Below are 13,740 nucleotides of genomic sequence, written 5' to 3'. Positions count from 1 at the left end.
AATATCACTCCCTTTTATTTCTTAATTGTATTTTATGTATTTTTATCTGTTTTAATGTTTTTGTGATTTTATTGTGAGCCGCCCTGAGTGCCTTATTGTAGAGTAGATAGGCGGGATAGAAATATTTTAAATAAAATAAATAAGCCAGCTAACACATTAAAGGCCATAGTCCTGTGGTACAGCATTTGCTTTGCATGCAGAAGGTCTTACATCCAAACTGCAGCAGCTGCAGGCAGGGCTGGGAAGTAACTCTGGAGAGCAGGCACCAGTCAGTGTAGACAACAATGAGCAAGATGGGCTAAAGGTCTGACTTGGTATAAGGCAGCTTCCTATGTTCCTATGCTAAAGAGTCTTTGTCTTGGTTTAATCCACAATGATACGATTTAACCTCTTGATGCATTGTAATTCAGCAGTTTCATGTTTCAGGATGGTTACTTTAAGGTCATTTACAGAGCATCCTGGAATGTTGGAATGCTCCCTAACTAGCTTTGGAATATTGCCATTTCTGATATCTGATTATTTTGCAGAGACTGAGGTGTTTGTCACATGTAGTATGCAGAAGGGCATTGCTGGAGGAATATGGCATATATCACATTTGAATATGAGCAGATGAATGACCCCCTGATGCTATGGATGACATTATTAGGTCCTGTAACAGTGTCGCCAGAGTAAGTATGTAAACAAAGTTGGCAGTTCAGCCTGCCACAGGGTCTGGTCCCTGCGTCTGTTGTGTCACTTGCTGTTGCTGGTGAGTAGGTATTTTAGATTGTGGCAGAGGGAGGGGCTTTGTGTAAAACAAGTGTAGGAATGCTACCCAAGGCCTGTGAAAAGGAAGTGACCTCACTTTCTATAATCTCCTCTTCCCCTCCCCATGTCCATATGTACCTATACAGGATAATACTTCATGCATCTGATGAAGTGGACTGTAGCCCATGGAAGCTTAAACCATTACCATTTCTTTGCTCATTAAGGTGCCTTAAGACTCTTTGTCGTTTTTGCGGCAGTAGACTAACAGCTACTTCTCTGGAGAGATAATCTTTTGAGTGATCAACTAGGTTGTAAGCACAGAATACCCTCACATTACTGGTTACAGTAAAGCAATATACAGATATATATACAAAACAAATTATGTGAGCCCAAGGGGTCTTTATTATTTATTATTAATTCATTTCTATACTGCAAAACTTATATAAAAATATATCTATGCCATGTACAGAATTTCAACTAAAATAAATTTTAGACTGAACAGCAATCTCCCCATGAGGAAAGTTTCAAAAGCAATTTCTCACACTTTAAGAAAGTGATCTCCACTAGTAGCAGAAACCCCTTGTATGACCCTAAGTAGTTCTTTGGATCCAAGCCATTAAGAGGATTCATTGCAAGAGACTCTAGCTTTACACTCATTTCTCTTACACTGGATTTTAACTTTTTTTTTTTTGGAATAATAATGTATTCAAGTATAAGTTTTCAAAGTGTAGAAAGGAAGTTCGGTGCTGAGATCTTCAATAAGTGCTGGACATTAAGCAGCTACTTAATGCTCATCCATAAAAGCCACAATTAAAAGCCTCTAAGAGCCAGTCATTAAATTATTTCATTTATGAAGTACAGAAGCCTAACATGCTAACCTAAACGTATTAGCAATTAGCTTTAAGAAACTGAGATTAAACAAAACTCCACTCTTTAAAGCAATATATTCTTACCACTATGATTGAATGTTTGTTATGTATACATCTTAAACACAGTGGCCAGTAACTCAGATATGCACGCAGAACTCTTTGCATGCAGATTTTCCTCTTTCTCTTCAATAATCTGGGAAGTGCTCTACACTGGTAATGGGAATCCACACATGTTCAGAAAAAGTGGAAGTCCTGCACAGGATCAGGCCTATTGTGGACCTGCAGGAAGCAACTAATATAGCAGTTTGACAAGCTGATTTGTGAAGATCACTTAGAAGTACACTTGTGGTCTTCTCTTCACTTTGTACTTTAATGAGCCATACCGCACCTGAAAGAACAAATGTGGAAGATTTAGATATGTATAGCAAAATCTGATGCAAAAGTTGCAAAATGGGTTGTTTGTTTTCTGTCAGGGAAGGACATATGTAAGAATAGCACAGGGACGGGAATGAAAGTTATTATCCACAATAAAAGCAGCTTCAGACAATTAGCAATCTTTAAAAATTGTCATTCTATGCACAGAGGTAGTGGGGTCCCCTTCAGATGTTGTTCGACTACAATTCCCATCATCCCCGACAAAGCCAGCTGGGGCTGATGGAAGTTGTAGTCCAAAAACTACATCATGCTGGCTGCCCCTGTTCTACATTTACCCCCAAATGGCCACTACTAAACACACAAGTGGCTGCAAGGTTGACGCAAAATAATTAGCACAGTCATCAAGAGCTACTGTACTCTCTCCCCATTTTTTGTTCCCTTTAACTCATGCAAGTTCTCCATAATTTGACAAAATAATGAACCGAAAAATAACACAGAGACAAACCTGGCAAAGCAGGACATCACGAACAAACAGATAAAAGCAAATAAATTTGAAGGCTAGAACAAATTAGCACTGTCTGACTTCCACTTAAACCACAATTAAGAGATCAGAAGCCAACTACTGGAACATCCTCCCCCAAAACCCTTAGGAACACATTTCGTCCTCTCCCATCTTCAGCATAATTTAGAGGGATTTCATACCATTTTTAAAAAGCTCTGAACCCAAATGTTTCAGTCAATTCCTACTTTCCCTAAACTATGGCTAAACTAAGGTGGAAAAGAGGAGGAATACACTCATGAGAAAGGAGGGAATAGAAGGAATGAGCAGCTGGCTCCTGATTGCTTAACCCAGGCTTTCCCAAACTGGTGTCCTCCAGATGTTATTGGGCCCAAAGTCCAGCAACATCTAGGGGGCATCAGGTTGGGGAAGGCTGCTTAATTATTGTTAAGAGGGAACTAGTGCATCGCCTTAAAAAGGCAGAGACTGGCAGATGTGCCCTTGGAACTAAGCGACAACAATTTGATCACCCAACTATGGTAGTATTATCAGACAACAGTTAAACATTTAAAAGCCTTTGGGCTATGAATTCTATTGCATCAAACTATGCATGCATTATATCAGTCTCTTGCTTCTTTTTATCTTAGGAAAAGGTGCAAGTGATCACTGACTGACCATCCTTTTTCTTAAGAAGCAGAATATAATCCTCCTCAATGGGAGATCATCACAAAGCCAGACAGACTAACAATGTAAAGGAAGATTTTAACATCTTTGATTTGATCAAAGTAATCATAAGTCCCACATTTATAGAAAGATTACGTTAGATAGTATCTCAAAAAAGGGACATTGAAGAAATATTTATCACCCTATACTTTGCTATCTTGCAGACACCAGATTAAAAAAAAACTATCTCCATTTTTGGTTGCTCTCAATGAAAAATGTTCATCTGTAGCATAAATGATGTTGATATACTAAGAGACATGCTAGTTATCTTTCCAAAGAACTTTATATTGCCAAACAGAGATTTACTTGCCTCTTTGCGGCCTCTGATCGTTTTTACTGATTTCATACTTTGCGTTCGCCGGAGACCTCTCTGAACAAATATCTCATCTTCTGAATAGGTCCCTTCCCTCTCCTCATCTGTCTTATCATCTTCAGAATCTTTTTTTAATGGAATACTGTAACCTTAGATTATACGTTCAAAATAATTTATTAATTTATACCAATGAATTACAGTTCTCTACCTTAAAAAAAACAGAAAATTAAAGTTCTTAAACCTGTGATTTTATGAAACATTAGATAGCATGAGTCTAGACAAAGCTGGGGTATCCTGATCAAGTTTGCAGAAATAAGGTTTCTTCAATTACCAAAAAAAAAAGTGGTGATCTTTATGTTGCTGTTTGCTTTTCACAAAATTTAATGGGCAATATCCAATGTGAATTATACTAAGAACAGACCCACTGAAATCAATGAGCTTAATGTTCACTGATTTCAGTGGGCCTACTCAGAGTATGACTTAAGTCAGACATCACTTAATGTAGCAAAAAGAGAAACAACCCAGTTCTTTTCTTACATATAATAAAAATATAAATGTGTCATCATGCAACCCCCATTGGAGGATTTGTAGTGCCACATCACAATCCTAGATTTGCATGAAGTCAGGGCAGGGTAGGGCCAAAGAGAAGGCAGGCTGCACAACAGCAGTAACTGAAATGAGAGCAAGAAGGACGCTGACAGAGGAAAGGTGGTGGGTTAAAACAATGGGAGAGGTCTGAATAGATTGGGAAGGGAAGAACATTGAGGGTTTTTTTTTAAAAGTCTTAACAAGGGAAATAGCAGAGATTGATACACCACAGAAGTTAACACAACAAAGTCTTTCCCACCTCCCTTCTCACTGTACAGGGTTAGTGAGTGAAGCAAGCAGGGGCACAACCCCTAGTAAAATATACAAACCTAAAGCTTCATTGGTGGTGGTGCTTTTGCCTCTCTTTTTTGTATCAGGTAACGTTTGGTAGCGTCTTTGTCCCACTGGTTCATCTCCTTGTATAGCTGTTAAGTCATGCATACTAAAACTCCGCAACTTTTCAGTTATTGCCCCTTGACCCTGAAAAATGGGGAGGGAGAAAAATGTTTCAAGAGGAGAAATGAACTTAGATTCTTTTCTTCAAAGCTGATCTGTAATGGTTCAAAGACAGGGTCATACTATTATAAGGCATTTACATGCAGTGTTTACATTTGCTTCCAACATATTGTGTTCTTTTAGGCAGCACTTTGCTCAGCCATAAACTTCAGCTTGTGTCATACAAAAGAAATTTACATTAGTAAACCAATTTATAAAACCAGTCATTTTCACTTTAAAAATCACATTAGATCTTAACCATATGTAAGAGTTATGCTCTGCAAAAAACCTATCTAACAGAAATTTCCTAATTTTGCATCACAGTGTTAAATTACACATAGTGGATTATACAGTTTCACTCCCAACTGTGGACAATTCCCATTGTAATCAGTGAGATTTATTCCTGAATAAACATACAGGATTGTGCTATAAATACTGCAATATATCATCTGTAAGTGCCCCTAAAGAAATGGAGCTGCAAAAAAGTGCACTTGGAAAACCTCTATCTCTTGTCAACCTCTAATAATTATGAGGGTTTTGAAAATGTCCTGGGCAAGCTGACAGTTTTGACTAGAATAAATATTATTCCTTATCTATCAATACTTCTAAATGCTAAGCTAAATTATATCCCAATCCCAATAAGTTACATAGAAAGCCGCAGAAATGCAACTCAAGAGCCACAACAGAGTGCACTGATTTGGATGGCATTGACAGTTTTAATGAGAGGGACCCTCGACCTAGTGATTAATGTGAGAGCACTTAAAACTAATAATAATTTAGGAAGGAAGGCTACAGTTTTGTTTGTTTTTTTAAAAAAATGTAGATTAGCTATATATTTAGTCCAGAGAGGAAGGATTTTGTTCCTTTAAACAAAGGTGTTAATAAACTCCACAAAGTTTTAAAAGGGGCTGAATGTTTAATCAAAAGCCACACTTTGAATATGGCTATATGTCAAGTTGCTAATTGCTAGGGCAGGAGTGAATGTATGCACATGCGTGGGACAGGACTACAGTGTGTGCGTGTGCATGCATTGCCCATGACAGTTTCTAGAGTTTCCAAATGCATCAATGGGCCCAAAAGGGTTGGTGACTCCTGCGCTATTGTAATGCTCTTGCATTTCTCCCTCCCCATCTTCCTCTGGCATAACTCTGGCTCAGTTTCAATTATTGTGGCCTACAGACGTGGACAAGCTACTTGAAGAAGTGCGGCCAAACACTTGCCCCCTTGTCCCTTGCCCATCTTGGCTTCTTGGAGCTAGCCGTAGAGGGTGATTGGGTGGGTCCAGGGAGTAATAAATGCTTCACTGGAGGAGGGTGGATGACTATCTGCCTTGAAGGTCTTCTCCTTTAGACCACCTCCCTGGACCCAGAAGTGTTAAACAACTGTTGCCCAGTGACAAATATCCCCTTTGAGCAAGGTGGTTTAGAAGGTGGTGGCAGTCCAACTTCAGGCATGTTTGGAAGAGACTGAATATTTGGATCCAGTGCAATATGGTTTTATCCCCAGTAATGGCACTGAAACTGCCTTGGTTGATGTCATTTGTTGGGTGAGAGATGTGGGGGAGAGTGTGACCCTGGCTCATTCTTATTGATCTTTTGGTGGCTTTTGATACCATTGACTGTAGTATCCTTCGGGAGCATTGAGGGAGATGGGGAATGGAGGCACTGTACTTCAGTAATTCTGCTCCTACCTCTACGGCCATTTCTAGAAAGTAGTTATGAGAATCTACTGTTTGATGCCATAGGAGCTTTCTTGTGGGATCCCCACAGGGTTCCATCTTGTCCCCCATGCTATTTAACATTTGCATAATAGAGAGTGGTCATCAGGAGTTCTGCAGGGAAGTGTCAACACTATGTGGATTACACCCAGCTCTATCTCTCTGCTCCATCTGCATCAGGAAAGGCAGCTACTACACAGGTGTTTGGAGGTAGTCAGAGCTGCCCCTAGGCACCAGGAAGTGGGGCAGTTGCCCCCGGCCCCACACCTTGCCCCCCCCCACACGCCACGCTTGGCAATTCAATGTAAATAGATGTCACTCCAGCTGACACTGGGGTGGGGGCAACACAGGTGGCACGGGTTTCTGCTGCGCGTGGATTGGGCCGGGGCTGTGGAGCAGGGGAGTTGCCTATGCACAGGCTGGCACAGGCCGGCAAAGGCGCGTCCGCGGACATCAAGCCTAAGGGCCCGGCAGGGGAGCTGGGCACCTCACCCCCGTCCTGCCGCCGCCCCTCCTCCTTTCCCACAGAATGCAACGGGATGGTGCACCGTGCCACTTTGTGCATCGCCTTCCATGGCAGAGGGGCAGAATCTCGGGGAGGGGGCTGAGCACAGCTTCCCTCCCTGATGCGCTTCTTTTGTGCCTGCAGAGAGGGGGCCCCCGACAATGGGCCTGAGCGGTGGTCCTCCCTAGCTGCAGTCATCGCGCCTCATTTTCCAACTGGGGGCTGCGTCTTCTCCGGTCTTGGAGGCAGCACGGCGGGAGCTCTCTTTGTGGAGGTGCAGACATGTGGGTGAATGGTGGCTAGCAGAGGCCACTGTGCACAGAACCCTCTCGGTCAGCTGCTGGGAACGGAATGCTGGCAGGACCTGTGGTTCTGTGACCTGGGGAGGCAGCCCCCCCCGCGGGCCTGCTGTTTGTTTCTGGGGGCCCTGCCGCCCTCTGCAGCTGGATGGCATGGCCTTAGTGGGCACAAGACACACAAAGGGGCACCCGGAGGCAGGATCTACTGGAGCCTTTGTGAGCCTCCCTATGGCTGCAGGTGTGTTTGGGCCAGGATGAAGGCGATGGTGCTAGGCTATAATTACATATATTCATAAATAAAATCTCTTTCTCTCTCTCTCTCCATATAAATATAAATATATAGAGAGAAGGAATGTGGGGGGAGCCCAACTATGCTTTTGCCCCGGGCCCTGCACATGCTAAGGGTGGGCCTGAAGGTAGTGATGTGCTTGATATGGGCCAAAACATTGAAGCTGAATACTGAAAAGTGACAGGTGTTAGGTGTTCCAAGTTCTTAAGCCCAGAAGGTTAGGAAACAAACTATTAAGGACAGGGTTGCACTCCCCTAGAAGAAGCAGGTTTGTAGGTTGGGGGTTGTCCTGGATCCAACATTGTCACTTGAGGCCCAAGTGTGGCTGGGAGTGCCTATTTCCGGCTATGGATGTCTGCCAGCTATGGCTGCTTTTGGACAGAGATAACCTGGCCACAGTACTCCACGCTCTGGTAACTTCTAGATTGGATTATTGCAATGTGCTCTACATGGGGCTGCACTTAAGAAAACTTTGAAACTTCAACTAGTAGTCCAAAATGCAGCAGCCAGATTACTAGTTGGATTTGCCTTTACAACTCGTATAACCCCTGTTCTAAAACAGCTGCATTGGTTGGCAATTTACCTCCAGACCCAACTGAAGGTGCTCACATTCATATTTAAAGTCTTAAATGATTTCAGCCCCAAATATCTTAGAGTCTGCCTCCTTCCCCACAGACCCCCCCTTAGGTGTTAAGTAAATTGTACTTTTGGTAGTTCCACCCTCCTCAGAAATTCAGGGGTGGTTATGGCCCAGGATGCAGCATTCTCTGTTGCAACCCCTAACTTGTGGAATTCCCTCCCCACAGAGGTATGTCTAGCATCTTCATTATACAGTTTTTGATGAATGCTCTTAACCTTGGCTTTTGGAACCTGCGATATGCATTTTAAGAACCTACCCTATTCCTGTGACTAATTTGTTTTAACTTTTTAATATTGAATTTTAAATTGTAATCCCTAGGACTACTGGTGAAGGGCAGGTACTAAATTTAACAACCACCACAAGGAGTTTGGAAGCTTTCACTTCTTTTTTAGATGTAATGCTGCTAGCATGGTCCAAACCTGACAGTGTTTAATTTCAGCTGTGGTTGGTTTGAAAGAAGACAATTTGAAACTAAGGATTATGAAGCTGGCTTGTTTCAAAGCAGCCACAGTTTATGATTAACCACAGTTTAAGGTTTAGAGGTAATACTAAACTGCAGTTAAGATAAACAAAAGCATCCGCTATCCTTTTTGCAGCTGCGCTGGAAGATGTACAATTGTTGACAGGCTCGTTCCCACCAATATTCCAGATTGGAATATTCAAATGCAGCCACTGTTATAGAGAGGTTATTCATAAGAGCCGTTCTTGAGTCAGGAAGCCAAAGTGACATACTGCACTAATAATGTAATGCAAGAAAAACAGCATTTAAAATGTAAGGCAAAAGCCAGCAGAAACACAGTGATTGAGTGCCACATGTATCACCTGCCTAGTGGACAGTAGGTAGGGTTGTATGCTTTGTGCAAAGAGCCCCTCCCATGTAGCTACTTTGTAGGTACAGAAGAAATGAAAGTACAGTGCCCACACAACATTCAGTTTATGGAATTCACTGCCACAGAATGCACTTACATCTTTAAAAGAAAGATTAAACAAATTTATGGAGGATTGGTCTATCAATGGATATTAGCCACCACAGCGAAGTGGAACCCTCATGTTCAGAGCCATTATACCTCTAAATGTGAGATGCTGTTTCTTTCAAGCCTTGCTTGCAGACTTCCTGAAAGCATTTAACTGATCATTATTAGAAACATGATTCTGGACTAGATTGGTCTTCTGTATGATCCATTTTAGGCTGGTTTGAATGCTCTGAAATCAACAGAACTAGATTCCAGAAGTAATTCCCTAAATCTTCAATTGACAGCTTAAATACACACCCCAGAGTAGTAGTTTTTCTGAAATTCTACTTGTTATCTGGCACAGAATTTCTATATGAATGAACCTCAACTTTCCAATAAAAATAAGAATGTTTCTAGTCTCATAATGTGCACTTATCTTGACAATTTTTACAGATCTCTTTTTATAGGCCTCCACAGCATCTTTGACCCAACTAGCTTCCTATCCTATATTGCCTTTGTGTCCTCCTGTTATATAGGACCTAAGTGTGCCCCATATACCCATTCCATCTGATACAACCTGATTCCTGGCCATAAAGTTCCAAATTCTATTAAAACACAACTATGAAACATGCAAGCTGATGCTTATGCAAGTTGCATTTGCCTGATTTATTTTAAGCATGTAAATTTTAATTTCCTTGCTGTAAAGTTTGAATGTCTCATATTCTGCCTTCATTAATTAATTCACTAACAGCTATCCTCTTAAATCAAATGTCTCCCCAAATGTGGTTAACAAAGGACAGCTCAGGCCTTTCATTTTCTTGTTTTTAGCTGTCAACACAATAGTTCTTAGAGGTTGCATGATATATAATAACCTAACCAAACATAGATCTGAAACATGGTAAGCTTGATCAGAAACACTCAAACAAATCTTTGTCTTTGAGCAAAAAGCTACATATTAACATTAGTTAAAGACTATTATGATCCTCTGCAGATAAACTAGCAGAGGAAACATCTCAAAACAATACATTATGTATTTGGAAATATAATGGCCTTTACTAACAGCTCCAATGGTAAGAATAAGGTAAATAGGCAAAGCATTACCAAATTTAAAATGCTATGTAAGAAAGCAAAATGAAAAGCTGCTTTGGCTGCATACCATCTAGGGTTTGCAGTGTTTGAAGTTGTGGAAATGAAATCCTGAGAATGGCAGGCACAGCAATAATGGAAGCCATAAACTTTTAAGTTACATCGCACGGATGTTGAGCTTCATATGGCCTTGCATTATGGTTTTCTTCAGGATTCATAGTCAATGTACAGGCCCTCATCCAGCCCACCACCGAGTCCAGGCACCGATCTAGGGCTTGCACGGCCTCTCCCAATTTAGGTATTACAGAGAAATAGAGCTGGGTATCATCAGCATACTACTGACATCTCACCCCAAATCTCCTTATGACCACTCCCAAGGGCTTCATATAGATAATAAACAGCATTGGGGGCACAACTGCCAGGGGGCCGAAAGAGAATTGCCCAATATTATTCCCTGCAAACGTCCCTGGAGATAGGACCAGAACCACTGTAAAACAGAGCCTCCAATACCCATCTCATCAAGTCAGCCCAGAAGGATACCATGGTCAATGGTATCAAAAGCCCCTGAGAGATCAAGTAAGAATAACAGGGTCACACTCTGACTGTCCTTCTCCCGATAAAGATCATCCAGATCATTGACCAAGGCCAATTCAGTCCCATAACCAGGCCTGAACCCAGATTGGAATAGGTCAAGATAATCTGTTTCATCCAACTTGCAATTGCAATTGCTGTGCTACAACCCTCTCAATCACCTTCCCTAAAAAGGGGTATTTGCGACTGGGCGGTAGTTGTCACAAACCAATGGGTCCAGGGTGGGCTTTTTCAGCAGTAGTTGGATCACCACCTCTTTTAGGGTGGCTGGAACCACTCCCTCCTGCAATGACGGGTTGACCATATCCTGAATCCACTTGTTCCAACTCCCTCAGCAAGCTTTAATAAGCCAAGAAGCACAAGGGTTGAGAAGACATGTTGCTGGCCGCATCATCACAAGCACCTTGTTCACATCATCAGGCCGCATCAACTGAAACTGATCCCAAGAAGTTGCTGCTGACATTGCACTGGACACCTCACTTGGGACTACAGTTAGATGTAGATGGGACATCAAGATCACTGCAGAGGATAGCAACTTTACCCTCAAAGTGCCTTGCAAACAATTCACAGTGGGCCTCCGAAGGGTCTAAAACTCTATTTCCTGGAGCTGATGTCATCAGATCCTTGATAATACAGAAAAGCACCGCTGGAAGGCTACTTGAGGATGCAATGGAGGCAGAGGTGGGCCTTCTTCGTTGCCCTCACCACCACACAAGCATGGTTATGATGTTTTACTTGTGCCCAATCATCCTCACAGCATGTCTTTCACCACTTGTGCTCTAGCCGTCATCCAGTCTGTTTCATTGCCCTTAGTCTACTGGTGTACTAAGGTGCAAACTAGGCTCTACAATGCTGGAGAGGGTGCTCAGGGGCAACTGCGTCAAGAACCTGACATGCTTCATTGTTCCACAGCGTGACAAGTGTTGGAAGTGGGGCAAGAGCAACTCCTGTTTTGTTCTTTTGTTTAAGCTTCAGAGGGAAGATAGGGCTAGGGTCCTTCAGATGGATAGGCTTTGTTTACTTTTTACCTGTGATGCTCTGACTGACTTCCTTCTGTCGCTAGACTTTGATGCCTTTAGAGAAGCTTACCTGCCCCTCCTCCTTCTGCCCTTTCCATTTCTTTGTCCTCCGTCTGTCCAGGAGAGAGGAGACTCCCTTTGTCTCTCTCTCTCCGAGCATGGGGCTGACTCCTACACCTGGGAGTTATGCCTCCAACTTAGCTAGTTAGTTAGAACTAGGTATGCCTTTTCTATCTACTATGTATTTCTATAAATAAAGTAGCTTTTCTTATTTTACTAAGTCTCAAGTCTCAGTGATGCTGATGCAGGGTAAAAGCCTGCTTTCTTAGGCAAACGCATGCACACGCCGGCACACTCACATTTCAACATCTGCTGTTACTCTCTGCTGCTGTGGTGCTGCTTTTAAATGAAATTAAGCAACACAACTACACACAGCGCAACAACAAGGACTTCAACAGGGTCACTTGCTCTATATATTGGAAACTCCCCCAGGGCATTCAGGAATCCAATGGATGCCATTAGTCTCTGGGGGCAGACCATCTTAATCTGTCCACCACTCAAGCAGGGGAGAATCGGAGCCATAAGCCTAAACTTCACCAGGAAGTGGTGTGACCATGACAATGGGGTGACATCCACACCCCTATGTCCAGAACACCCCTTCCTTCATCTGGAACAAAAACCTAGTCAAGGGAGTGTGCCCTGTGCTATGTGTTGGGCCAGTGACAATTTGAGACAGCCCCATGGTCGTCAAGGAGGCTGTGAAGTCCGGAGCCAGAACACTAGAGGCAGCCTTAGCATGGACATTGAAATCATCCAGGACTATCATTCTGGGCTCCTCCAATACCACAGCCGAGACAGCCTCCACCAGCTCAGTCAGAGAAGCTGCCGGACAACAGGGTAGACAGTACACAAGCAGTAACCTTAGTTTACTTTCTCCATGGCCGGACACCAGGTACAGGCCCTCACAGCTAGTTCCAAGACAGAGTGGTTTCCTGGTGAAAGAGATGGAAGTTCTGTAGACCACAGCAACCCCTACCCCCCGTTTCTGCAGCCTGTGCTGGTGTTGCACCAAGTATCCAGGTGGGCAAAGCTGGGTCAGATCAACTCCTCCCAGCTCACCCACTCAGGTCTCAGTAATGCACACAAAATCGGCACCCTCATCCATGATCAAATCATGCATGAGTGTGGTCTTATTGTATACCAATCTGGCATTAAGCAACAGCATACACAGGCCAGTGGGCACAGCTGATGAGCAATGAGGAATTTGTCTATGGGAGGAGTGGGAGTGAGGAACAAGGCGTAGATAGCCTTGCCTTCATCTTCTATGGTAACTCATCACTTCCCCATGGCTATACCTCCCTCTACCCATGGTCAACAATACCCATGTACTGTTATATAGTCTCCTTGTGCACTCTGTTCAAGATCTAAGGCTTTGATCCATGTTCTGCTGAACCTTAACAGGTATCTACTGCAGTAGGAGTAAGGCCTTCTGGACTGCGGTGCCACTTCTAGAGAATACTCTCCCTAGGGAGGCCTACTGGGTCCCAACACTCTGGTCCCTTCTGGTACCAGGTTAATCTTGCTTTTTAAGAAGGTCTTTGGGCCTCACTGCTCTGATACTTCTGTATCTCACCACAATCTGGTTTTTCCTGCTCTATTGCTTTGTTTTAGTTTCTCCTGCTTTTATAATATATAATATGAACAATTAAATAGTTAGGTTCACATTTCTTACTGTGAGCAGCTTGCCTTCATTTCGAGAAAAGTGAAACAAGTGTTTTTCAAACAAGCAAACAAACAGTGGGGGTCCTAATGAGATAGCTCTCAGTTTGACAGCCAAATGTTATCTTAAGTTCACACAAAGTCTAAGTTTCAATGCTCAGAGAAATATGTTTGACTTCAGTATGAACCCTCACATCTCATTCCCATGCTGGTTGAAATACATCTGACCTGGTAGGAACCCTCACATCCCATAATTGGACAGGACATTGCTTGGAAGGTATCTCTTTAATGTTAGCCAAATCTGCAAGTTGAC

The 13,740-nt window shown here is 42.7% G+C and overlaps 1 protein-coding gene across 4 annotated transcripts in view; it reads right to left on the bottom strand.

Annotated features, from left to right (window-relative positions):
- Nucleotides 1–1,672: 1,672 nt before the first annotated feature.
- Nucleotides 1,673–13,740, bottom strand: part of REEP3 (receptor accessory protein 3) — a 62,798-nt gene continuing 50,730 nt past the window's right edge. For all 4 annotated transcript variants that reach the window (XM_061635132.1, XM_061635133.1, XM_061635134.1 and 1 more), the window contains 3 exons: nucleotides 4,444–4,594; nucleotides 3,524–3,675; nucleotides 1,673–2,004 (listed from right to left, as the gene is read on the bottom strand). In XM_061635132.1, the coding sequence (XP_061491116.1) occupies nucleotides 1,948–2,004; nucleotides 3,524–3,675; nucleotides 4,444–4,594 (360 nt within the window). In that variant the 3' untranslated portion in view covers nucleotides 1,673–1,947. The remainder of the gene's footprint in view (nucleotides 2,005–3,523; nucleotides 3,676–4,443; nucleotides 4,595–13,740) is intronic.

The sequence above is a fragment of the Rhineura floridana genome, chromosome 7 (genome assembly GCF_030035675.1).
Source record: "Rhineura floridana isolate rRhiFlo1 chromosome 7, rRhiFlo1.hap2, whole genome shotgun sequence".
NCBI lineage: Eukaryota > Metazoa > Chordata > Lepidosauria > Squamata > Rhineuridae > Rhineura > Rhineura floridana.
Note: the sequence above shows the minus strand (reverse complement) of the source record. Positions and strands in the feature narration are given on the sequence as shown.